Below are 26,525 nucleotides of genomic sequence, written 5' to 3' on the forward strand. Positions count from 1 at the left end.
TATTATAATAGCCCGAAGTTTTATATCAATGAAACCAGTTGTCCATGTTAGTAGCCCATTGGATAGAATCACGAAGAGGCCCATCAAAACCCAATCAAGTAGAGGAAAAGTCAATTCTGGAAAATACATGCAGACTTTGGTTTTGTCGAAGATTGACGAAGGTCCGAGAGATGGAGTGCACGAAAGAAATCATCTGCTAAATTGGCAAACCAGGAAGCATCAAGACGTAAAGTACCAAACTTGCATCAACTAAGAGGAGAGATTAGGATTAGAATCCCGAAGACCTGAGATTTTATTCCTGATAGTAGAGTCTATCAATCGCAAGACATGAGAGAATTAAGAACGGAGTCTAGATATGGCATTGCCAGCTAAGGAGGAGTAAACGTCTACGAATTGAAGAACCTCGCCAATTAATGAGAGAGTTAAGAACAGAGTCCCAGTCTCTCCAGTTTTCTTAAAGTTATCTAATCTCTCTTTCTTCTCGGCTTTTGAGAGAGAATAAAAATGGCTTCAGGATTCTCCGGCGACGGTGGTGGGATGGATTTTTACGGCGGTGCTGGTAGATCTATCTTTGGCGATACCGGAACTGTCATAAAATCTGATAACAAAATCTTCAACCGACGTATAAGAACCAGATTCCCAGATTCTCGAAATATTCCTCGATTAGATCAGAAACTGGTTATCTGGTGGGAATAAATCACTGGAAAACGGACTCTAGCTGATTATCAAGCAAATCTACAGCAACATTTGTTTCATAATCAAGCAGCTATCAACACATAATAATTTGTTGCAGACAATCGAAAAAATACAGTAGAAATCTACGGAATGATTTAGATGGAAAAAGTGATGATCTTCACTGAATTGAACTCACTTATTTATAGGTGTAAATCCACAACAATTTGAGATAGATGTATGGAATGAGACGTCTTGGATGAGTGGGTCGGTGATATTAATAAATAAATTAATTGTATTTAATAAATCTAATAGAGAACAGTAAAGCCGCAGTTTTTTCTCAGCGGGAGGAAGAGGAAACATGTCATAACCTAAGTCAAATAATGTTTTTCGTACATACCAACTTTAAAAATAATAGTCTTGTTGTATGGTTCATCCTAAGTCAAACTTCTTGGTTTTTAAGCAAGCCCAAATTAAACTTATCTCATTAATTGAAACGTAGCACTTTGGAGTTGACGGACACGTGTCGAGACCAGAACACTCGATTTAATGATGTGGCGCTGAGGTGTCTTCACGGGAGAGAGACCAATATTTTTTTATATATATAGATTAATCGCATTACACATTCAAAGAGGAAAACAAAACATGTAGCTATTTCTTTTATAAAAAAACGATTTTACTAAAGTATTGTAATGTTTTCGGCTGTTATTGATATTGTAACATTCGGTTTGTGATATATGATAGTTTATATTAAAATGCTTATACAAATTGATTTAGTTATTTATGTTAGCACACTTATTTTTCGAGTTACTTGTATGGAAAGAATTTAGTGTTAAACATGGTTGAACTGTAGTAATAGGAGGATTAATGACATATCAAAAAATGATTGGCGAGATTATGTGAATGAGATCAAAATACATTAGAAATGTCATTGTATAATCAGTAAATAAGACATGAGATTTTGAAAATTAACCCATCGACGATCGCACAGGATGAAGTCTCATTACAATGAACGAACGGACGTGAAAACTCTTTAGCAGTGGACAATCGGAGCTTAACAATTATATTCTTAGGATAAGACAGAAACATGTTCGTAGCATGTGTTATACGAATTTCTGAATAAAATAAAATTATTTTACTTTCGTATCTGCATGTAAAGTCGACGTATATTAATTTTTATATGCACATAATATGTAGACATGTAAGAGATTGGCTTTTGATCCAAGCAACGAAAAAGTAACTGAAACAGAAACCAATTATAAAAGAAGTTTTTATTGCACTACAAGAAAACAGCGGCATACTGAGAGAAAAAATCGTCGGTATGTCGTCGGAATAACGCTATTCCGACGACATACCGACGAAAAAAGTTCTCGGAAATAACTCATCGGAAATTCATCTTTCCTCGGAAATTCATCTTTCCTCGGAAATCCCTCGGAAATTTCCGAGGAAACCATATTTCCTCGGAATTTCCGAGGACCACAAGTTCATCGGAAATTCCTCGGAATATTCCGAGGAAGATGTCGTCGGAATATTCCGAGGGATAAACTTCCTCGGAATATTTTCAAAATTAAAAAGAAAATTATAAATTTATTTTTTTAAATTGAAATTCGAAAATATAAAATTAAAATTGAAATAGAAAACATATTTAAAATACTAAAATAATAAAATAGTTTTTATAAATAAAAAAATGATTAATAAATACAAAATTAGTTTTAATAAATATGAAATCATCTTTTTATAAATACAAAATAGTTTTTATAAATACAAAAAATAATAAAATAGTGTTTATAAATAAAAAAAAATATTTTATAAATACAAAATTAATTTTAAAATATGAAATAATCTTTTATAAATCCAAAAATCAAATTTATATACAAAGAACGGTTTGTATATTTAAAAATAGTTTTTATAAATACAAAAATAAAAAAAATAGTGTTTATAAATCAAAAAAATGTTTTATAAATACAAAATTAGTTTTAATAAATATAAATATTTTTATAAATATGAAATCATCTTTTATAAATCCAAAAATCGAATTTATATACAAAAAACGTTTTGTATAATCGAATTTATATAGAAAAAACATTTTGTAAATACAAAAATAATGAACGATTTATAAAAAAAGTTCTAAATCAATTCAACACAAACAAATCACAATTCTAAACCAATTACACGACAAATCACAATCCTGCCCAATCACCCTAACAAAAATCTATCAAAAACCTTCTAAAATCATCAAATCTACTTAAAAACCTAACAAATAGGACCTAAGAGAGTGGGATAGGGTCCTTACATGATTTGTAAGGGAATGGAAAGGATTCGCCGGAGAGATCGTCGCGAAAGAAGGTGGAGAACGCCAGAAGGAGAGAGAGATCGCCGGAGAGGAAGAAGAGAGAAATGGGGAAGAAGATGCGTTTCGAGTTTATAAAACCTTGGGTCCGACGGATATTTTCCGTCAGAATTCCCTCAGTATTTTCAATTTCAATTTTCGCGAAATATTTGGCGGCTTGTTTGCCCGGTTAAATGAAAATATTCCGAAGAAATTCCGACGGCCACTTAAATATCCGTCGAAATTTCCTCGGAATATTTACATTAATTCGAGGAAAAAGAATATCCTGTGCATGTATTTCTATTAATTTATATTGTTCCTCGGAATTTCTTCGGAATATTCCGAGGAAATACCGAGGAACTAGTGTTTGGGGTTTCAAAACATCAATTTTTTTTTTGCCGTATTTCATTTCTTATATAATTGTAATGCATACCATTGAGGATTCTTTGTATAGAAGAGCATAAACCATGAAATAACAAATTTCAAAACGAATTGTAAGTATTCCCTTTACCGTTCATTAAAGTGTATAAGTGTTTCTCTTATGTTTTGGGGATTTCGTTCATACAATCGGAAAAGTGTTTATTATAGGGTAAGGAACAAATTTTTGACTTCATAATGAACGTAAGACACTTAATAAGGGTTATATAGGTGTTATTCAAACCGCAAAACGTTGTTTTCGGTTTAAAACCCTATTTCCTCGGAATTTCCTCAGAATATTCCGAGGGAATTCCGAGGAAACCCTTTTCTTCCTCGGAATTCCGTCGAAATATTCTGAGGAAATTCTGAGGAACTAGTGTTTGGGGTTTCAAAACGTCAATTTTTTTAAACGGATAGATCGATGGATATATGTCCAAAAACGCATCGATCGATCACTAAGATGGACCAAAGCGTAACAATGTGATCGATCGATGAGATTATCCCATCGATCGATCGAGGATATCAAGTGTTCCTCGGAATTTCCTCGGAATTCCGAGGAAATTCCGAGGAACTAGTGTTTGGGGTTTCAAAATCTCGAATGTTTTTTTATAAATGGATTGATCGATGGATTTATGTCCAAAAACGCATCGATCGATCACTAAGATGGACCAAAGCGTAACAATGTGATCGATCAATGGGTATATGTCCAAAAACGCATCGATCGATCACTAGTTCGTCGGAATTTCCTCGGAATTTTGTAAAATCCCTATAATATTTCCTCGGAATTCATCGGTTTTTTCCGAGGAACACATTTTTCCTCGGAATTTCCTCAGAATATTCCGACGGATTGATGTTTCCTCGGAATTCCGTCGGTATATTCCGAGGAAATTCCGAGGAAACCCAAAATTCCTCGGGAATTTCCGAGGATTTCATTTTCCGTCGGAATGTCCGTCAGAATACCGTTGTTTTCTTGTAGTGTTGGTAGAAGTCCATTTTGTGATGAAGAGAAAGACCATAACTAAATATAATTTTTTTTCTCAGGGCGCGATGTTGGAGGCGACAAAAAAGACGAAAGCAAAACAGTTTCTTTTTCTCGCCACGATCTGCGTGGTTGATGATTTTTTTCTCAATGTTGTGGTGATTTTCTGTTCGAAATCAACCACGATGTTGTCTCTCTCCACGATCCCTCAGATGGGTAATCGTGATGTAGTGGTTCTAATACAGTTATGGTGGAAATAGGTATTTAAAGAAAGATTGGGAAGATCGTTTCTGTATCAAACTTGCTCTAACTATCTTACAAAAATCTCAATTAGACATCTCAGATCGCTAAATTCCTTAATGGCGGAGAACATCCGAAGATCCTTACAAGATATCAATCTGGGCGCTGATGACGAACCTTTTGTCTTGCCGGCTGATGTGGTGAGACAGGCGAAGGAGGAGAACCGTTTCATCCTAATTGGCCGTCCGGTGATGCCTAGAAAACAAAACCTTCGAGTAATCGTTGCCTCTATGCCACGATCCTGGGGCTTTGAAGGCTTGGTTCGGGGAAGAATCATCGAACACAGATGATTCCAGTTCATCTTCCCGTCTGAGGAAGCGATGGATACGGTGATAAGAAGTGGCCCATGGGCGTATGCGGATCGTATGCTTGTTCTCCAGCGCTGGACGCCTCTGATGGACATGGCGATGCTCAATTTCATTCCTTTCTGGATCCAGATTAGGGGCATTCCACTCCAGTACATGAACCGAACGGTGATTGTTAACATTGCGAGAGTACTAGGAGAGTACATCCAAATGGACTACAACGAGGAGGTGGGATGCAGAATGGAGTTTGTCAGAGTCCGCCTCAATTGGAATGTTAACAATCCCCTGAAGTTTCAGAGAAACTTCCAATTCACCCCTGGAGTTAACACTCTCCTCAGGATCCAATACGCGAGGCTTCGTGGGTTCTGTGAAACATGTGGCATGATCACGCATGACTCTGGTGCCTGCTTGATTCAAAATGGAGGTGCTGACCAGAATGATGAAGATAACGACAGTGAAGGCGACGATGCTGATGTGGAGTTGGTACCAAACCAAGGAGTCCTTATTGAAGAGATCATTGAGGAAAACAATGAAGTAGCAGACGCAGATAATGAGGCTGAGGGGCACAACGTGGAGGCTGTAGCAGAACCTTTAGACCCGGAGCAAGAGGAGTATGAAAGAAACATCAGGGCATGGGAGGAAGAAAATGATGATGATCACCTTTGGAAAAGTGAAGGGAAGCAAACGATGTTCTCCAGTGAGATAGATGTTGAAGAAATGTATAATACGCTCTACCATCATGGTCAGGTTGTCCCAAAAGAGTATCTATCTGAATCGTTACTCAAGAGGAAAGCCTGGCTCTCAGCTGCTACTGACAACTCAGAGATGTTTCATAAGAGGGAAGCTAGTGGGACTAATGGAGTGAAACGCAAGAAAGGTCGAGTGATGGTTCAGAATGAGATGGAAGCAGACGTGGGTGAAGCAATGGTTGACACCAACAACATGAGAGGCGCGGTGGGCTCTAAACCACCTCTTCCACTATGAGGACAACCTGTTGGAACTGTCGAGGCTTAGGCACAGACTCGACGGTTCGACGCCTCAAGGAGATATGTCGCAAATATCTCCCGGACATTCTGTGTCTATCAGAAACTAAACAGCAAGATGACTATGTGCGTGATGTAGGAGTTCAACTAGGTTTTTCTAATTCTGTTGTTGTTCCCCCAGTAGGAGTAGGAGGTGGCCTTGTTATTTTCGTTCAGCAATCAGTTCGTTTGTATGTGATTAGCCAGTCTGCTCAGCTTATCGATTGTAATGTTGATTTTAATGGAATCAGTTTCTATTTTTCCTTTGTGTATGGGCATCCTAACCCGTCTTTTAGACATCACACTTTGGAAAGATTAACTCGATTAAGTCTTACTAGAAGACAACACCCGTGGTTCTTGTTGGGAGATTTCAATGAGATCTTGGAGAATCATGAGAAGGAAGGAGGAAGGCTGAGACTTGAAAATTCATTCAGTGAATTTCGACAGATGATGAGAACTTGTGAGTTCACTGAATTGCACTCTGTTGGTAATCGACTTTCATGGGTTGGTCAACGTGGAAGACATTTGGTTAAATGCTGCTTGGACCGTACCATGGCAAATACTAGATGGTTTGATCTTTTCCCTGCATCTCAGACATAGTATTTGGAGATAGGTGAGTCTGACCATAGACCATTGGTGTCTTTTATCAGTAAAGAAAGTTATGAACCTCCGAGAACTTTCAGATTTGATAGTCGGATGATGACTAAAGATGGTTTTGAGGAGAGTGTGAAAAGGGGCTGGAGAGGAACATGTCAGACCCAACTGTTACAGATGCCGTTAGCTCAAAGATTGAGTAGTTGTCGACATCACATATCTAGATGGAAGAGACAGAACCGTAACAATGCTGAGGAAAGAATTGGAACGTTGAGAGCTTTGTTGGACAAAGCCATCACTTCACCTAATGTATCTCAACAACAAAGAACATAAATAAGAGAAGAGTTGAACCAAGCCTATATTGAAGAGGAGGTATACTGGAAACAAAAAAGTAGGATCAACTGGTTGCGCTCTGGAGATCGGAATACAAGATACTTTCATGCTGTAACAAAAGGAAGAAAAGTTAAGAATACAATAAACTCAATTCAAGATGAACAAGGGGTTATATATCGTGGTCACTCAGAGATCTCGCAAGTGGCTGTTAACTATTTCAAAAACCTCTATGCCTCTGAAGGGACTGATCCACATCAGTATGTTCGAGTATTTCAGAATCTACAACAACGAGTTACTATATAGATGAATCAAGATCTTACCCGTATGGTTACAAAGGAGGAAGTGTTCACAGCAGTTATGGATATAGGAGTTCACCGTACACCAGGGCCTAATGGATTCTCTACAGTGTTTTATCATCATTATTGGGATGATATAAAGGAGGGGATCATGAAGGAAATCACGGAGTTCTTTGAAACAGGACATCTGGATCCTCAACTCAGTTGCACTAACCTATGCCTGATACCGAAGGTCTACCCTCCATCTGGTATGAAGGATTTTCGACCAATAGCGCTCTGTAATGTATCTTATAAGATCATTACTAAAGTTTTGGTTAATAGGCTTAAAGCTCATCTCTGTAGCATTATATCTGAGAATCAAAATGCCTTTATCCCTGGAAGAATGATCTCAGATAACATTGTTGTTGCTCATGAAGTCTTTCATTGTCTAAAATCTAGAAAGAGGCAAGCTACATCGTATATGGCTGTGAAAACATATATAACTAAGGCCTATGACCATTTAGAATGGAGATTTTTGGCTGAGACAATGAAGCATTTGGGATTTGACAGGCATTGGATTGGCTGGATTATGGAGTGTGTCACTGCTGTCAGATACTCAGTTCTAATTAATGGGAAGGCAGAATGATTCATTACACCAGCTCGGGGGCTCAGACAAGGAGACCCTCTATCTCTTTATCTTTTCATTTTGTGTGCTGAAGTACTCTCACACCTGATGACAAAAGCGATGGAAGACAGATCACTTATGGGAGTGAAGATATCCAACAATGCACCAGCGGTTAGTCACCTGTTTTTTGCTGATGATTCGTTGTTCTTCTCATCGGCTAATATCAAAGCAGCTAAGAAGTTAAAGTCTATCCTTGGGTTATATGAGGCAGTCTCTGGCCAAGCAATTAATCTCTCGAAATCATCTATCACATTTGGAGCTAAGGTCAATGACCCAGTTAAGACAAGGATGCGATCTCTATTAGGTATTTATAATGATGGGGGCTTTGGAAAGTATTTGGGTTTGCCAGAACATGTGGGAAGCAAGAAGAAGGAGATGTTTGCATATGTTATTGATAAGGTGAAATCAATAACACAAAGTTGGAAACAAAGACACCTTTCCCATGGTGGTAAAGAAGTATTACTCAAAGCAATTGCAACTGCAATGCCAATATATTCTATGAATATATTTAGATTAACAAAGGAGACTTGCTCGGAGATTAATGCGATTTTGGCAAGGTTTTGGTGGAGCTCGGGTGAGAAAAAGGGACTTCATTGGTATTCTTGGAACAGAGTCAGTGTACCAGAAAGAGAAGGAGGATTGGGGTTTAAAGATTTGGAAGTATTTAATCAAGCTCTGTTTAGTAAACAGGTCTGGAGGATAATGCAATATCCTAATTGTCTTATGGCTCGCATGCTACGCGCCAGATACTTCTGGGGATATAATAAAGGCTACACTGAAGAAGAAATCATCTTATGCTTGGAAGTCAATCCTATATGGCCGTGACCTGATCACTAAAGGACTACGGTATATAGTGGGCAATGGTGACCTAGTTAACATGTGGACTGATCCATGGATAACTGATCCATGGATACCAGATCATCCACCAAGACCACCACGAGCTAGAGATATATTGGTTGACGGAGAGAAGGTGAAAGAATATTTAGATGTTAACCGAGGTAGATGGAATGAACAGAAGCTACGCGAGATGGTGGTTGATGAAGATGTGGATCGAATTCTTGCTATTAGAATTAGTCATGTGGCAACACAAGACCTGTTAGGCTGGCACTATAATGAAGATGGCTTATATACAGTGAAGTCTGGGTATTGGTTGGGAACTCATCTGCCAACTATTGATCCTCCACAACTAACTCGTGGAACGGCAGCATTGAAACACAAGATTTGGAAAACAAACGCTCCTACGAAGCTAAAACATTTCTTGTGGAGGATGCTATCTGGTTGTTTAACGACCGGTAACAATCTTAAGAGAAGGCATATCACTCAGAACGATCTTTATCGACGTTGTTGCAATGTAGAAGAAACAGAGGAGCATATTTTCTTTGGTTGTCCTATGCTGCAGGTATTTGGAGAGCTTCATGGCTCTCTAACCTTATCATCAATAACCCCACGACGACGCTTGAAGAGAAGATAGAGGCATGCTTACAATACTCTTTCTCCACAAGACTTACTCATTTTCAAGACTTGCCTCTTTGGATTTTATGGAGGCTTTGGAAGAGTAGGAACATGCTAGTTTTTCAACAAAAAGATATACTGTGGAGGGCTTTGTTAAGATATGCGAAAGAATATGCAAATGAATGGAAACAGAGTGACCTTTTGAATATACCAAATCATAGCAGGAGAGGAGGAGATGCTACGCTTGAAGAAAATAAGAAATGGAAACGACCCCCTCTAGGATGGATCAAATGCAACACTGATGCTTCATTTAGACAACAGTTGGGTGATGCTACTGCTGGTTGGATTCTTCGGGATGAAAATGGGGTTTACAAAGGATCGGTCCAAGCACGAGGTAAACGAGTTCAAAATGCACTTGAAAGTGAGTTACAAGCGATTCTGATGGCCATACAACATTGTTGGAGTCTTGGTTATAAGCAATTGATTATGGAAAGTGATTGTCAAAAGGCTATTGACATCTTGAATAATAAAAAACTACTTTTCAACCATTATAATTGGATACGTGATATAAGATGGTGGGCAAGGAAGTTCCAAAGCATCAACTTCAAGTGGGTTAGTAGAAAAGCAAATGGAGCAGCGGACATTCTAGCAAAACAAGTTGAAGATGGAGTAGTTTTTCAATTTTTACCTTAAATTTTACATGCTTTCTTGCATATGGATCATGTAAGTTCAATATAAGTAATGAAAGTTGACGTTAAAAAAAACAAAATACAAACCAACTGCCAAAGCGTTGAACAAAAAAAAAAAAAAACCAACTGCCAAAGCTTTTAGAAATTTAAACAAAAGCCATGGTTTTTGTAAAACACTCACAATTTATAAATTGGTTCGCATATATATGGAACTTTAGGAAAACCTATTAAACTCTATAAAACACTTCAAATCTATAAATCTGTTAAGTTTTCATTTTAAAATTAACTTCCAACTTTTAAGCATATAACTAAATTTATTAATATTTTTTATCTGAAAAACTCTTTAAGATTTTATGGATGCGGAAAATAATTCCCAAATTCATATGTCTTCTCCCGACCATCGCTTTATTGGCTGCTATGTTTGAGTAACTCTCCATTTCCTCGGGGATCGAATATATAGACTGTGGAGCTGCTTAATAAATATTCCTCCAATCAGATGTTTGATCATAATCTTCCATGCAATGTTACATCTTCAAAGTTGAAAATTCTCTTTAACCAAATCAGCTTTGATTCGTGTAACATAAAGTGTGCACTGTGCAGAGTAGTTACCAGGTTGGAAGATAAAACATTTAAGACGCAATACTAAAGTCTTTTGGTTCTCTTTTTTGTCTTTTTTCAGAAAAAATATATTTTGGTACAAACATTAAATTAAATGTGAGTTTCGATAATTAAATACACAAAGACACATTTGTAGTTAGGTATGTTTATGTCAAACATTAGGCTACCTAATCACACAATTAAATCTTGAAAAATCTAATTATGCTCAGTTGATCATTACAAAGGGAGAAAGAGTGTGGGGGCGAAAACAGAAAGGTAAACAAATGGGGAAAAGTGCCTATTTCGACCCCAACAATTTAGGTCGTGCCAAATACGACCCGAACAATTGATCAGTGCCAAATACGACATCAACTCAATTATAATTCGAAAAAACTACCCAAACTTCTTAAAACGTGCTTAAATCAACATTGACTCTAACAGAAGTTAGTCAATCGTTAACAAAATAAAACGACGTCGTTTTGATATACGAGGAAAAATGCCAATTTCGACCCCAACACTCTCAGTCGTGCCAAATAGGACCCGAACAAATGGTCAGTGCCAAAACCGACCTCAACTTAATTATAATTTAAGAAAAACTACATGAACTTCTTAAAACCTGCATAAATCTACATTGACTCTAACAGAAGTTTGTCAACCGTTAACAAGATAAGACGATGTCGTTTTGATATATATATATATATATATATATATATATATATATATATATATATATATATATATATATGTTCATTTCGGAACTCAAACCGTGCTGTGATAGCCTTCTAAAGGGGCACACTAACAACTAGATAAAAGTAACTTTTTGAAATATTATTACAAATTTGAAATTATATAAACTACTATTATTCATCTTATCCAATTTAAAAATTTGGTGACAATTTTTTCTGATTTATATAAATACATTAACATGTTTTTTATTTATCATATCTTTAATAAACGTATATCTTACTAAAATATAAATAATAAAATATTTATTATTATACAATCTTAAATTTACTTAAAACTTTGAATTTATTTATAAAATTTTCTTATATAATATTTTTAATTTTTAAACTTAAGTGGAAATTTTTTTATTTTTCAAAGTCAATATTATATATTTTGATATTTTGTTCAAAAATCTTAAGAGGCCTTTTACCTTTCTTTCACTAAGATATGTTGTACAAAATATTAGACATATTAAAGAATAACTAAAATATATAAAGCAATCACCAAAGTTTTAAATCGGATAAGATGAAGAAGAATAGTAGTTTATATAATGGGGAATTTCAATTTGTAATAATATTTCAAAAAATTACTTTAGTCTAGTTGTTAGTATGCCCCTTTAAAAGGATATCCCGGCACGGGTTTGAGTCCCGAAATGAACATATTTTTAAAAAATATATATATATCAAAAGGTTGTTTTTGGCACTGATCATTTGTTCGGATCCTATTTGGCACGATTGAGAGTGTTGGGGTCGAAATTGGCACTTTTCTTCGTATATCAAAACAACGTCGTTTTATCTTGTTAACGATTAACTAACTTATGTTAGAGTCAATGTAGATTTAAGCACATTTTAAGAAGTTCGGGTAGTTTTTTTGAATTATAATTGAGTTGAGGTCGTATTTGGCACTGATCAATTGTTCGGATTGTATTTGGCACGACTGAAATTGTTCGGGTCGAAATTGGCACTTTTCCCTAAACAAATGAGTGGGTAAAAAAATGTAAAAGAAAGAAAATTACTAAGACAGTGAAAGAGAGAGAGAGAGAGAGAGAGGAGTGTTATCAAAAGGAGAAAGAAAAAACAAGTGTTACTGGATTTGCCAGCAACTGGACTGTGACACATGATTTGGTGTCCTTGGAGAAAAGGTAACTGCTTTTCATCTCTCTCTCTCTCTCTTCCATGGTGGTGGGTTCTTTTAGATCTCTGCACAAAAGCTTAGAACTTTGCACAGAGAGAATCAGAGATACCACAAAGAAAGAGTCTTACTTTATTTCTTTTTGTTTCTATTCGATAATTAAGCTATTTACTTTCCACCCAGCCAGTGGTCAAATGTCTTCATCTCTACTCTTCTTCTTCCCTTTGTTATGAGACTTATGTTACTCTGTTTATTTGGAGAAGATGAGGGGAAAATGGAAAGTTTTTTTTTTTCTGTTAATTTGACTTGAGCTTCTTCAATCTACATCTGGGTTTTTGCAGCATTTCAAGGGGAAAATGAGGAAACATGGATGGCAACTTCCTTACCATCCTCTTCAGGTACTTTCTTCTTACTTTAACTGAAGTTTCTTTGGAAGGTTTTTTATTCTTGAGGTGAAAGTTTGAGACTTTGTTCACTCTCTTGGTAGGTGGTGGCTGTTGCTGTGTTCTTGGCACTTGGGTTTGCTTTCTACGTCTTCTTTGCTCCTTTTGTTGGGAACAAGATTCATCAGTACATTGTGATGGGCATTTACACTCCTCTGGTAAGCTAAAATTTGTTTGCTTTGGATTCCAAACTCATCTTTGCTTGTAGATTTTAGAGTTCATAATTGTGTACTAATTGTCTCTGTTTTCTTGTCTTTCTATTTCTGGAAAATGCTTATCTTTTTAGAGAAAAACATAGACTAGTGCCTCCACAATCTAACGTGACTAGCGAATTTGTTATTTATTATATATAGCTAATCAGGCAAATTTGATTTAACATTACTTCTATTTGGATCCTTATATGGTCCCATCAAGAGCTTAGAATCCTCACTTATTCATAAAAATGGTAAAGTTAGTTCTAGGCTTCTAGCTACTTCATTATTCCGAGCTAATTTTAGTTCTATGTCTGAAACTTCCATCTCACATCTGCGGATACGCTATTTGCTCTTGTAATTTGATCCATTATTTTAGAGATAATAATAGTATCCACTGGTTCAACCATATTCACTTCTTGAGTCTGTCATTAAAGCTAAAAACCTTCTACTTTGAGGTTGAATTTCTTGCATACAATGTGGTATCACCACTACATCCATCTTCTTTTCAACCCTTTATGTAAACATTGTCTTTGGAACTACCTTTTCCTTATTGGATGGGTTGGTGGTATTCTCTGAGAGATTTACTTGAAGTCAGTGATATTTTTCTTGCTAGATTACATGTGTGGTTGGACTGTATATATGGTGTGTGGCTTCAGATTCTGCAGACCCTGGAGTTTTCAGGTCAAAGAAGTACCTTAAAATACCTGAAAACGAGAAATTTACTCAATCAAAGGGCACAAAAGATAGTTGTGGTGGATCAGCTATAGGTGGTGCTAAGTCTCATGACAGCACATGTGTAAATGATCAAGAAAATGGAACTAACAAGAAACAGGAGTCATCGCAAAGATCTCGTCTCCTGCGTGTGCTTTGCTCTCCTTGTGCATTGATTTGTGGTTGTTGCAGTGGAAGAGATGAATCTTCTGAGCAGCAGATTAGTGAGGATGGGATGTTCTATTGCAGTCTATGTGAAGTTGAGGTGAAACATTGAAACCACAAACTTACTGTATTATTATTTCTTCAAGAAAGCTCTGCATATGCTCAAAACTAATCATTCTGGTTCTTTTGCAGGTCTTCAAATACAGCAAGCATTGCAGAGTTTGTGACAAATGTGTGGACCGTTTTGATCATCACTGCAGGGTACTAAAAGGATTTTCCCCACATTCTATTTTAAATTTCTCATCTTCTTTTGCTTATGGACTTGTGCGTGTGTGTGTAGTGGCTAAACAATTGCATTGGCAAGCGGAATTACAGAAAGTTCTTCAGCCTCATGGTATCAGCTATTTTCTTGGTAAGCTTGCGTTGCTCTCTTCTGTTATTCTCTGCCGTTCTGTTCTTCTTTTGTGTGTTATGTCTATTTCAAGTTAAATGCATAAACTTTGTATTTGTTCCTTCTGGGGCTTGATCTTGCAGCTCATTATGCAATGGTCAACTGGAATATTTGTGCTAGTACTATGTCTACTTCGAAGGAACCAGTTTCACACAGACATTGCCTTAAAGCTGGGAAGCAGCTTCTCCCTAGTTCCATTTGTTATAGTCGTTGTAAGTTAATCTTCTTTATACAATTGATTCTCTTGAATGCAAGATTTGAAAGTTTCGTTTCATTCTCTTGCAGGCTGTTTGCACTCTACTAGCAATGCTGGCAACGCTACCTGTTGCTCAGCTTTTCTTCTTCCACATTCTTCTCATCAAAAAGGTTGTTTCCAATGCTCAAGTACACGCCAAGTCTTGCTCTTTACCTAAATGAAGTTGTCTTAACAGGGAATCAGTACATACGACTACATAGTTGCACTTAGGGAACAAGAGCAAGAGCTAGAAGAAGGCGGTGGAGGTCAACAAAGCCCTCAAATGTCAATGATCAGCTCATTCACTGGGCTAAGCAGTGCAAGCTCCTTCAATACATTTCACCGTGGAGCTTGGTGCACCCCACCGCGTCTGTTTGTTGAGGACCAGGTATCTTGTTTAAAAACCAATTTATTGTACCTATGATTTTCTCTTATGTGTGTGTTTCTGTGTGCAGTTTGATGTAGTTCCGCCAGAGAATGCGTCTGTAAGTTCATATGGGAAGAAGACAGTGGTTGAGGAACGCGTCAAGAAGAAGACGCAACCTGTGAAGATCAGTCCATGGACTCTAGCGCGTCTCAATGCGGAAGAAGTCTCAAAGGCAGCAGCAGAGGCAAGGAAGAGATCCAAAATTATCCAGCCTGTCGAGAGGAGGGAAGCAAGCAGCAGCGACCGTAGAAAGTTCCCGGCAAAACTTGAAGCTGGTAATACCAACGGGAAGCAGCAGAGAAGGCAATCTAAGCAGCGCATAAGGTTACCAGCAGAATTGCCTCTGATGAATGTTCAGACAAGAATTGCCTCTATGGAGACATCAACTAGCTCAGGGCTAGGTCCTCTTCAGCTAGAAGCAAGAAGCGCGTTTCAGACAAGTCGAGCAATGTCAGGGTCAGGTGGTGTTATGGGGACATCTTCACCAGAGAGCAGCTTAGACTCGCATGACATTCACCCTTTTAGGGTGTCGTCTGAAGCAGAAGGGTCAGCGCAGGTCAACCGGTTTTCTTCAGATGTTGGTCAGAAGAGAGGACAGCAACAACAACAATCCATGATGATGATGATGATGCCATTGTCAAGGTCTACAAGTGGTGGATACGATGCCTCTGGTGGAGAAGACAGTGATCAGGTTCCTTCTAGAAACATCCACAAATCAAGATAAGAAGTATAATAATCATCACTCCTTGAGGCATTCTTTGATAAATGGCTGGTCACATTCAAATGGATCGATCAAGAAAAGACTTTAACAACAATGTTTGCGAGGAGCTCTTAAGGGAAGCATCTGTAGGGGGAAAGCGGGGAAGACTATTGTGTATTCTTAAGATTTTTATTGTTTAAGGTGACGAGCAGGTTGAACATGATCTTTAGGGATTAACCAGAACTTTCTTTACTTTTTTTTGTTAGGAACAAATCTTTTTTTTCTTTCTTTCTGAAAAAGATGTCAAAGTTGCACAGTTCATATGTTGTTATCTCCTTGCATTGCTGTGTTTTTGAAGGATCCGGACTCAACCTTACCCCAAGTCTCAAGCCTTTTTTTTGTGGATATCCAGGAGAAACGCAAGTTGTTGGTGATCATGCAATGACTATAGAAGCGTCTTCTCTTCACTTGTGTTTGTCTTGTCAATGTTCTTTTCCTCACTTCCTGCCGCGTCTTCCTCGTCGCGCTTTGTAGCCCATTATTTGTTCTTGGAATCTCCTGATTTCAATGCCTATGGATGGAGACCGGTCGAGGGTATGGGAATGTCCACTTCTTGCGGTGATGTATTCATTTGTGGTGATTGTATGTATACTGTTAGAAAAAATTAAACCAAAAAAAAAAAATTGATATATATATATATCTGCAGGGCCGCCCCAGATTAGACCATGTTCAAAAAAATTATTAATTGTACATTTTATCAAGTAATTTTAAAATTTAATAATTTTGTCTGATTTTTTTTATTATAAGTTCTAAATTTAGAGTTTTATTATATCTAAAATAAAATTTAATACTAAATTTAGAGTTTTATAATAAATAAAATTTTATAAGTAATTTTTTTATTATATCTAAAATTTTAAAGTTTTTTACCATAATTTATCTATATATTTTAAAAAATTCTTAAAACTTTTATTTTTATATTTCGGGGCCATGTTCGATCGTTCTACTTGCGCGTGCTGTTAGACTGCCATGTATATCTGGCTCACTTAGTATGAAGTTTTTTGGAGAATAACCGACCAAAAACAAATCGTGAGCGTTTATACTAAAAACGGACAATGGCAAGCGAGGGATTGGACATCCGGTGATGGTATCTTCGTAATTGATCAGATTTGGTGTACATGATAAGGGTTATAAACTTGCCAGCCATTGGGCCATCAGACTCAAAATATTAACTTTCTTACAACTTTTGGGCTCATTTAACCCAGCAGCTCAAATATTTTCTTAAAAAGACATTCGCAACTAGGGAAGACAACCCAGTCTGGAACTCTAATAATGGGTGTTGTGTAGGCTAATATAAAATCTAGTACCAGAGTTTAGGAACACAGTAATGTCAAATGTGAACTATTGGATCATAGATTAAAGTCGACCATGATGGGATTGGTTCATGTATTTTGATGGTTAACATGGATAGACAGACAATTTAACTAACCTGCAAAATTAAGAACAAAGATTTGACTACACATAGACAGTATATGTTTGAAAAATATTGGAAGTAACGTACGAGACAGTTTGGTAGTACTAGTTCTCTCACTTGCCTGAACAGTTCTAGTTCCCGAGATCTACAAAAGATGAAAAGAAAAACCAAACAAAAAGATGCAATAACATTTTTATACAGGGAATTGGGCTTGTATAATCTTCAAATAAATTATAATTCATTGTACGACAAAAAGATCTAGTTTGCAACTATGTACTGTGTCTTTTGTATAATAGTGTCATTATACCCTTGTATACAACCGGTGAAACCTGCACAAAGAAAACAAAATTAATTAATAATTTGTAACTGTAAAAAGTAAAACATGGTTTTTCATTACTCACATATCTTTTTGAATTGAATTTCTTCTCATTAAAAAAACAATCAATTGTTCTAAAGAAGAGACAACGATAAAGTCATAAGCGATGAGCACACACAACAATTCTTTCATTTCTTTTGTTTTTTTTTCTTAAATCAATTGATTCTCACAATCATGCTTTTGTTTTCATACTCTGTTTTTGTTTTTGTTTTTGTTTTACAGATCCAGTGGTGAAGAACACACAACGATGAAAGCGTAGACGGTGAACACACACAACAACTATTTCATTTATTTTTCCTTTTTTCTCAAAACAATTGATTCTCACAATCATGCTTTTGTTTTCATACTATGTTTTCGTTTCTGTTTTTGTTTTACAGATTCAGTGGTGAAAAACAAGGACGGCGAGTCGGTAAAAGCATCGTCGTGTCGGGAAAAAGAGAGGAGATGAAGACGATCTCTAGATGGTGGTGAAGAATAATGATGGTGAACGAAATGATGTCTAAAAAAATAAGAATTGAAGAAGATGAACTCGCCGTCTATACTATATTCGGTGAAATGAATAGTATAGTATATATTCTTAAGTATAGCTACCTATGTACAGGTACCATACTATTTGAGACATATTTCTATACTACTCCTTAAAAATGTAATAATATGTCATGTTTTTAATTTGATAGGTCTCTTCTTTGTCATTTTGTATGATTGATTGTAATATGAAATTCATTTTTTGAGTGTTGGACAAATTTGATTATTTGGAACATTCGTTTACTATACTACCTAGACTATATGGAATATAAGATATGCAACATGCTAACCAAGTAAATGTGCTTTCAAGTGTTTAATATTGGAAAATAATTTATAGATTGTATTTAGGTTTATAGGTTCCTCATGCCTAGGGTTTAGATTTATTAAGTAAAGTTTTGGGTATAATAAACCATATTATATACATTCTATTTGGGTTTATACTTCCTTGATTAGGGTTTAGCTTAATCTATTTATTTAGGTTTAGGGTTTAGTAATTAGGATTTAGAGTTTAGAGTTTAGTAGTATTTAGTAGTTGGTAGTTGGGGTTGGGGTCAGCATTAACTTCTTACATGCAATCATAAACATTTCATAATTTCATCAGTTTGTAATATTCTATTTATTGATTAGTGATTAGTTGATTGGGTTTAATGATTAGTTGATTGGGTTTAGTTTATGTACGATTGGGATTGACATTGAAGCAAACATTACCACCTTTCATGAAGGCATAGCCATATCAACATTTGAGAAATATGGTATTTTGTTCAATTCTATTTGGGTTTAGGGTTTATACTTGGGTTTATGGTTTAATGATTAAGATTTAGGGTTTAGTATTTGGAAGGTAGGGTTGAGGTTTGAGTTTAGTGACCCCTATCATTATCGTTCCATTTGATGATTAATAAATAATGTTTTATTTTGTTCACCAATGTGTACTATACTATGTATTTTGTTCCATTTTATTTGGGTTTTAGGGTCTATATTTGGGTTAGGGTTTAGTGATTAGGATTTAGGGTTTAGTATTTGACAAATAGAAGTTGAGGTTTGGGTTTAGTGATACCAGTTTAGGGTTTAGTATTCAAAAGTTAGGTCTGTAATTAGGATTTAGAAGTTGTGTGTTGGGTTAGGGCATCTCCAATGACACTCTATTTTTTCCTCCACAATTTACACCAAAGTAGAGTAACTTTATTATAGTGTAACTTTTGCTCTAATGGTGTTACTCTATAATAGAGTTACTCTATTATAAAGTGAAATATAGATGAATGTTATATTTTACTCTATATTTGGAGTGGAAAAGTGACATTCATCTAAATTTCACTCTATAATATACTCGTAGCTCTATTATAGAGTAACACTATTGGAGAAAAAGTTATACTATAATAGAGTTACTCTATTTTGGTGTAAATTTATAGAGGAAAAAATAGAATATAATTGGAGATGGTCTTATAGCCCTATACTATTTAAAAGTTAAACATGGATTTAGTTTAATATTATATTATTTTCATATTTTGATAAGTGGGTTTAGGGTTGATAATTAAGGTTTATATTTGGGTTTAGTATTTTAAAATTTGGTTTGGGTTTAGTATTTAAAAATTGTGTATTGGGTTAATATGGAATGCATTCTTTATTGAAAAGTCTTATATTTCATCTATTTATTTTATTGTCATTCAGTACCTAATTATAATTTATATTTGGATTAGAATTTATGATTCGGTATTTTGGAGTTGGGATAGTGTTTAGTATTTAAGGATTATGGATGTGGTTTTAGTCCTCCTATACTACTTCGTGTGATATGGAATATAACATTCAGTATATACATATGTGGTCAATAAATATGTAACGGAAATGTCCTTTTTTTCTCCACTCCTGACCATATATTATTTACTATAATACTATCCATATTTTTTTTATCTACGTCATCTCACATTCTTCCTTTTTATCTGCTACTTGTACTAGAAATGGTTAAAACCGAATAAAAAAAAATACAATTGTTAGTTGTCTAATTATGTCAAAATCAGTAACATACACTTAATCATCTTCCCAAACTTGGCTATTTTGCAAGTTCACCATTTTTATATTCTTTATTTCATTCCTCTTTTCATATTTTGTGACAACTCACAGACACAGACTCCTCTTTTTGTTCTCCCCTCTCTATATAAAATCATAGTTTATTCTCTCTTTATTCCTCTGCGTCGTCGCTGTTTGGAAGATTGCAATAATAATTTTTGCTATGGCTTCTTTTGCTACACCTCTCTGCTCATTCATTAACTTCACTTTCTCCCAACTTTCAAACTATTCATTTTTCTACTTTCTCACTTTTGTCCTTTCTGTTGTTTTGGGACTTTCACCTTTCCAAACTCCCAAAGCTTTATTTATTTCAGGCATTTAATTTTGGATCCCTTTAATTTTTAGTCTTTTCTATTTTTATCCCAAAATATAATTGTTTCTCTTAAATCATTGACAATTTGAACATAAATGATAAAAAAAGCAAAACATTTGGAGTCCCTACAAATTACTACTCTTTAGTTTTTGAGTGTTTGGTTGAAGTTTTGGTCTTGATGTGATATTGAATGTCATTGAATTACTTTAGTTGGAGTTTTGAGCTTGATGATATGAGAGCATGCGCAACGGTGAGACTCATCGGAGTTTTTAGCGACAAGGACATTTCGGATTAATCCTGGATATTTTAAATTTAAAAAAAAAAAAAAAAAGATGACCATTCACGGGCCGCCACGTAGTCGTGGGGACCCGTAAATAGTGCAAGGATTCACTAAGAAATAGTCTTTATTTAAGAATTTTAAAGATTGAATCCTTAGCTATTGGTAGAGTCCACTGATTATTTAATTATTTTTTTCCTAAAGATTTCAACTTAAGGATTTCCATTGCGGATGCCCTGATCCCCTCTCTATATTATTGGTATGTTCCAAAAAAAAACAAATACTGACATTCATAAGGTTTTGTGGTTCTGATGGTAAAAAGTGAAATGATCAACTTCAAGCATCCAAACAAAAGAAAACAAAACAACAAAAAGAACTTTTTTTTTTCATTTTAGGAAGAGTTATGTAAATAAAGGAGAACTTACTGATTGGTCTTTTTCAAGTTCAATAATTGGTGGTGGCTGGTGGGTTTTGGTAATAATAACATGTGATAAATTGAAGTGGAACTCAAATTAAGAACACTTTCTTAATAGTCAACAGTAAAACATGAGATTCTTAACATTATCACTTAGTTTAGGTAATGGAATCGTCTTGGGGGGACCCACTCGAGAGACACAAGATGGATTCATGGATCCTCCATTAGCTTCAGACGATCTCTCGATGTATAGTCTTCCTCTGTATGCTGCAAGGTGAGCGTAATATGCCGGTGGCACAATGGAAACAGGTTTCTTGCATCTCACGAAAGTGTAACACAAGTTATACACAAGTCTCTGCAACTCATCTGAAGTAAACTCGCTCTCATCCCACAAGATGTGATAATGAGTTGGCCTGCTCGTGCCCTTTACTCCCACGTGGCTACAAAGATAGAAATCAAACTCTTTCGGATGAGTTACCACCGTATCAACCACCGTTCCAGGAGGGATGTTCTGATCATGGTCAGGACCGCACCGAAACAGCCTCGTGTGATGTCTTTTCTGGACCACGGAGAAAGTGATGGTCGGATAGTAACCTTGGAACTTAGAACAAGCGGCTTTGATGGATTGAAGCTCTTCTTGGAGGACTTTCTTGAACTGTGTCTCACTCACACCGTCTCTGAAAAATATGATCCGGTTCGGAAGCTTGTTTAGGGCTTTGTAGAAATCATCAAGAAGTTCCTTGACCATCAAGTCAAGATCTTGAATGATTTCTTGCCTATGAGTCTGAGACCGCATTCTAGAGACGTGTCTGTTAGCTTCTGGCCAGTTTATGCTCCCGACCACAGCCGCTACAGAAGGGCTGCAATCATCAAACGGATGAGGATGCGTTACGTCAGCTCCCATGAAGATCACCGGCTCATCGACTCTAATCAATCTTGGAATGTGAGAAGGTATTGAGTTGTAGAGCTCTGTCATTGCCCCACCAATCTTGGCGTTTATCTTGAGAGCCAAGTTTGAAACAAACTGAGAACTGAGCTTAGTGATGTTAGTGTATAAGCAGCATTGTGTCACAACACCAATTCTTGTCTCTGCTATCCTCTTTAGATCTCCATACCCTTTATGTTTTCTCTCCATTACACAGATAATCAGCTGGAGATTGTTTGATGCAGCTCTTTGAATATCCTTCAGTTTAGACTCAAGAAGAGTAGTGTTGTTGAGTATGTGTGATGGCTCAAAGAAGGTGCTGCTTAAAGTGTACTTGCTTAGGAAGACTCCTAAATGCTCACACTTTTGAGTGAGCTCGTTTATGAACTTGGGAATGGTAGATTTCTGGTCAGGGCTGCCTCCAATACTCATCAAAGCCCATCTCTCGACTCGAGTCCCTTTAAAAGCTCGGCTCTCTAGTAGGTTCCTTGACCTGTCATGTTTAAGCTTTGGGGGCTGAAGTATTCTTCCTTTCAGCAATGTCATTTCTCTAGAGACCTCCAAGTTGAACTCTCTCGTTTGAGTTCCACTGTTAAACCAAAGAAGCAAAAGATTAAAACCTTAATGATGTTTAGGACACAACTAATCACTAGAAAGTTACCTCGATGGACCGACCGGTCCTGCCATAACATTGTCAATAATAGCTTTCCTTTCATTAGGTTTCTGGCAGCCCATTTTCATAATTTTTGCAGCCTGATCATCTGAAAGCTTTCCAAGAAACTTTTGGCCTTCACAGATCATACATAGTTCCATAGGAAGGTAACAAGGTCTTGTTCTACTAATCTGAAGACATGGCAAGTTCTTGAACTGAATCTCATAGCCATAATGATCTTTGAAGTAACTCACAAGCCTTATTTGCTTCCCATCTCTATCAGGAAACCATAATCTCTCAGTGATCTCATCTGTTAACCCGTATACTCGGTATCTTTGAACAGTTTCTCTGTGGCAAACAAATACTCTTATGTTCTTAATTTCTTTCTCAACTTCTCTCCTTTCCTCCAAGCTAAGTTCTCTGCCTTTGTTCCTAGAAAGATCCTTGAGAAGACCTAGCTTCTTCTGCAAGTAAGCTATTACACCAATGCTTTCATGGAATGCTGCTATTGAGAGATCCATGTTAAGTGCTAAACCTTGTTGAGTCTGTCTAAGGCTCTGGAAAAACCCTCTGAGTCCAACAGCTCCACCTCCAATCTCCTTGGATCCACCCATAGAAGTCGAATAAAAAGATCTTCCAATGGAAGTACACTTCTCCATTGGATTCTCCCTCAAGATCACATCAAGAGCATGAATGTATTCTTGAGGCAGAGGAGCCCAGTTTTCACCTTCCTTCCTCTGTTCCTTCCCATCAAACTTGGACACAAGCCTCATGTTAACCCTAAAAAGTTTATCAACCTTCTTCTGAGGTAGCTTCTCGCGCAAGTCACAACACTTCATCAAAGTGTTGCATGATGGGATAGGGAGGTTAACAAAGAACTCAAGCCTATCTTCTTGAAACTCCATAGGGCTGTAAATGTTCTTCCTACCATCAAAAGCAGGGACAGCACCAGAGAAGCTTCTCGGTTCAGTCTCCAGGAGTTTCTGTTTGATCATCCGAGCAATTTCTTTTGAAGGGTTTGGAGAGATGTCAACGTTGTAATGGTAAATCTTCTGTGAAGGATCAAACTTGACAAGAAAATGGTTGGCTAGGAGATATATAACAGAGCCTTCATGACCACCAGAGTCAGGTCTTTTAGCAACCACTAATGCTGCTTCTGTTGCTGTTCCTGTGGACCCAACTTTGATGTTTCTATGTTCTGAAACTTGCGTCTTCGGCTGTTGCTGATGCTTTCTCTCCACAACTGTTTTTGATTAAAACACAAAAGATGCAACTAAATCACTACCAACCAATAAAGAGTATTTAAGCAGACACAGAGTTTCTTTCTAGGCAAAAGTTTCAGACATTAACACATTAAAGAAAAGGTGATAATATTGTAGTACAGAGAAGGACCATATACATAGCAGTGTGGGAAATCACACCAAGTCACCAAGAACAACAAAAGGTGGAAAGAGATAGCCTTGAAAACCTCGTCCAATAAATAAACAAATATTCGGACAAAGAGTTCTGAGAAAACCTTTAGAATTCTGCAAAAGAACAAAAACATGCAAGAAAAGAAAACAATGGTTCCTCACCTGGGGTAAGAGGGAGAGCTTTGGTCATCGGGTGGAAGAATCTTTGGTCAGTAGGTAGAGGAAGTAAAGGAAGAGAAGGAAGAGTGTTGTGAAACTGAGAGTAAAAGCAGTAGTAATAGTAGTAGTAGCTAGAGTGGAGATTGGACGGGACGAGGCTTAGATTTTGTTGGGGAGAAGAAGGGAAAGGAGGAGGATTGGTGTGAACATGGTAAAGGGGAGGAGGCTTGCGGAGAAGAGGTGTTCTTGATTTGGAATTAAGGGTGTGTCTGGTAGTATGATGACTCTGAGCTTTTTCTTCCATGGATGATGAAAAATAATAGACAGAGAGAGTGAGAGAGGGGTTTGAGGTAAAGCAGAAAAGAGAGAGAGAAGGTAAAAGACGTAAAAGACGTAAAAGAAGAAGAAGAAGAAGAAGAAGAGTGTGTAGGCCTCGGCATTTTACCCGGACCCGAAGACCCGAACCGGAACCGACCCGAAAATACAGGTTCGGGTTCGGGTCCGGGTTCATGCTAAGTACCTATTGGGTCTTTTTTTTTTGGACCCGCGGATCTCGATTCGGGTCCGGATCCTACCCGAGATCCGTTCGGGTACCCGAAGTACCCGCAAATAATTGTATATACTAGGTATATTTGGGTGATTGGGTATATTTTTGGTATTTCGGATTTTTTTAAAAGTTTCGGGTTTAGATTTTCGGGTATAATTGTAGGTTTTTGGTGAAATTTTAGATTTTTAGAAAATATAATTTGGGTATTCAGGTAAAATTCGGGTATGTTTTGGGTTTTCGGGTCTGATTTTAGATAAATTTTTGGGTATTTTTGCGGTATTTCGGGTATTTTTAGAGTTTTCGGGTCCAGTTCGGGTATTTCGGGTCTATTTCGGGTCCTAAATACCCGAACCGACCCGGATCCGAAATATACCCAAAAATTTTGGGTATTTTACGGATATTGAAATTATAGATCCGAACCGACCCGGACCCGACAAGACCCGACCCGGAACCGACCCGAAAAGTTATAGGTACCTATATGGGTCTAAATTGCTAGGATCCGAAGGATCCGGACCCGACAATACCCGATCCGAACCCGACCCGAAGACTTGGATGCCCAGGCCTAAGAGTGTGGTTTGTTTATTATCAGAGAGGCAGAAAGGTATTGTCTGGGTTCTTGCTCAGGGAAAGGTCAAAGTCTCTTTCTGATAAATGATGCTATTTATGCTGTCATAAATACGCTCAAATTGTTCTAAGATAATTAAAACAAAATTTTATGAAAACAGCCATTTAAACAACAGTTATTTTAAAACAGTAAGGTTTAGTAATATTTGCTATGATTTATAAACAAGTAGGCATACGGGTTCATATAGCTAGGTTTGACCAAAATCTCACCGGATTAAATATGAAAAGTTTGGTTTACCGAAACTAACCAAAGTTTTTTGTTTTGACTATATTTCAATTAAAATTTGGTTAAATTCGGATAATTCTGGTTTATTCAGTTTATTCAGTTCAAATTTTTAGTTGACTCGGTTAGTTTGGTTTGAAATTTGGTTTATGACCGGTAGTAATGGTAATTATGACCTGTTACGGTTTAATTCATTAAATAAAATTAGTTTGGGGGATTTTTCGTTAAATACTTAGTTTGAGGGTTTTTACTCAAAACAAACTTAGTTGAGGGGTTTTCACTTTAAAAATCCATTATCGAAAAAACCAATTTTTTTTTATAAACTTGCCAAACTTAACCGAAGTCATTATAAACTAACCAAAATTTTGGTTCGGTTAAAAACTGCGTGCCTATAGACAAGTATGAATTTCATATTATGTTAACATCTTAAAATAGAACGCTCCAATTAATTAGTTTTGGAAATAATAGAAATGTAGAATAGTGTTAATATTTTGTATAATTACATGTACAGGTCAGGATTACAGATATAATAAGTGTAGTATACACTCTTGCTCATTAAAATAATAGATTAAGAAAACAAAGTGGTTTGGTATGAGTCTTACCGATGGATGGAGCTAGACATGCAGGGGCGGATCTACAGTGTAAAGTACGGGGACACGTGCCCCCTACTAAATAATATAAATTATTTTGTTAGACGGGACCATGGTGATATCTGT

The 26,525-nt window shown here is 36.6% G+C and overlaps 2 protein-coding genes and 1 pseudogene across 4 annotated transcripts; 2 read left to right on the forward strand and 1 right to left on the reverse strand.

Moving 5' to 3' along the window:
• The first annotated feature begins 4,436 nt into the window (after positions 1–4,436).
• On the forward strand, positions 4,437–10,574 carry LOC125581262 (annotated as a pseudogene).
• Positions 10,575–12,413: 1,839 nt separating this feature from the next.
• On the forward strand, positions 12,414–16,150 carry LOC106354475 (probable protein S-acyltransferase 22). Of its 3 annotated transcripts, none has more exons than XM_048746354.1 (10): positions 12,414–12,513; positions 12,845–12,901; positions 12,991–13,104; positions 13,797–14,116; positions 14,209–14,277; positions 14,357–14,428; positions 14,551–14,679; positions 14,753–14,833; positions 14,899–15,090; positions 15,158–16,150. In XM_048746354.1, the coding sequence occupies exons 1-10, from the start codon at positions 12,489–12,491 to the stop codon at positions 15,851–15,853; spliced, it is 1,755 nt and encodes a 584-aa protein (XP_048602311.1). In that variant the 5' UTR covers positions 12,414–12,488; the 3' UTR covers positions 15,854–16,150. The 3 variants fall into 3 exon arrangements, with proteins under 3 accessions (XP_048602311.1, XP_013649871.2, XP_048602310.1); XM_013794417.3 differs by having other exon boundaries at positions 12,415–12,513; positions 13,754–14,116; XM_048746353.1 differs by having other exon boundaries at positions 12,505–12,901; positions 13,754–14,116.
• A 5,171-nt stretch (positions 16,151–21,321) lies between these two features.
• Positions 21,322–25,517, reverse strand: LOC106354474 (protein argonaute 7). The gene is made up of 3 exons (XM_013794416.3): positions 24,419–25,517; positions 22,854–24,087; positions 21,322–22,781 (listed from the first exon to the last, which is right to left on the reverse strand). The coding sequence occupies exons 1-3, from the start codon at positions 24,924–24,926 to the stop codon at positions 21,386–21,388; spliced, it is 3,138 nt and encodes a 1,045-aa protein (XP_013649870.2). The 5' UTR covers positions 24,927–25,517; the 3' UTR covers positions 21,322–21,385.
• Between the last annotated feature and the right edge of the window lie 1,008 nt (positions 25,518–26,525).

This window comes from Brassica napus, chromosome C2, assembly GCF_020379485.1.
Source record: "Brassica napus cultivar Da-Ae chromosome C2, Da-Ae, whole genome shotgun sequence".
Classification (NCBI taxonomy): domain Eukaryota; kingdom Viridiplantae; phylum Streptophyta; class Magnoliopsida; order Brassicales; family Brassicaceae; genus Brassica; species Brassica napus.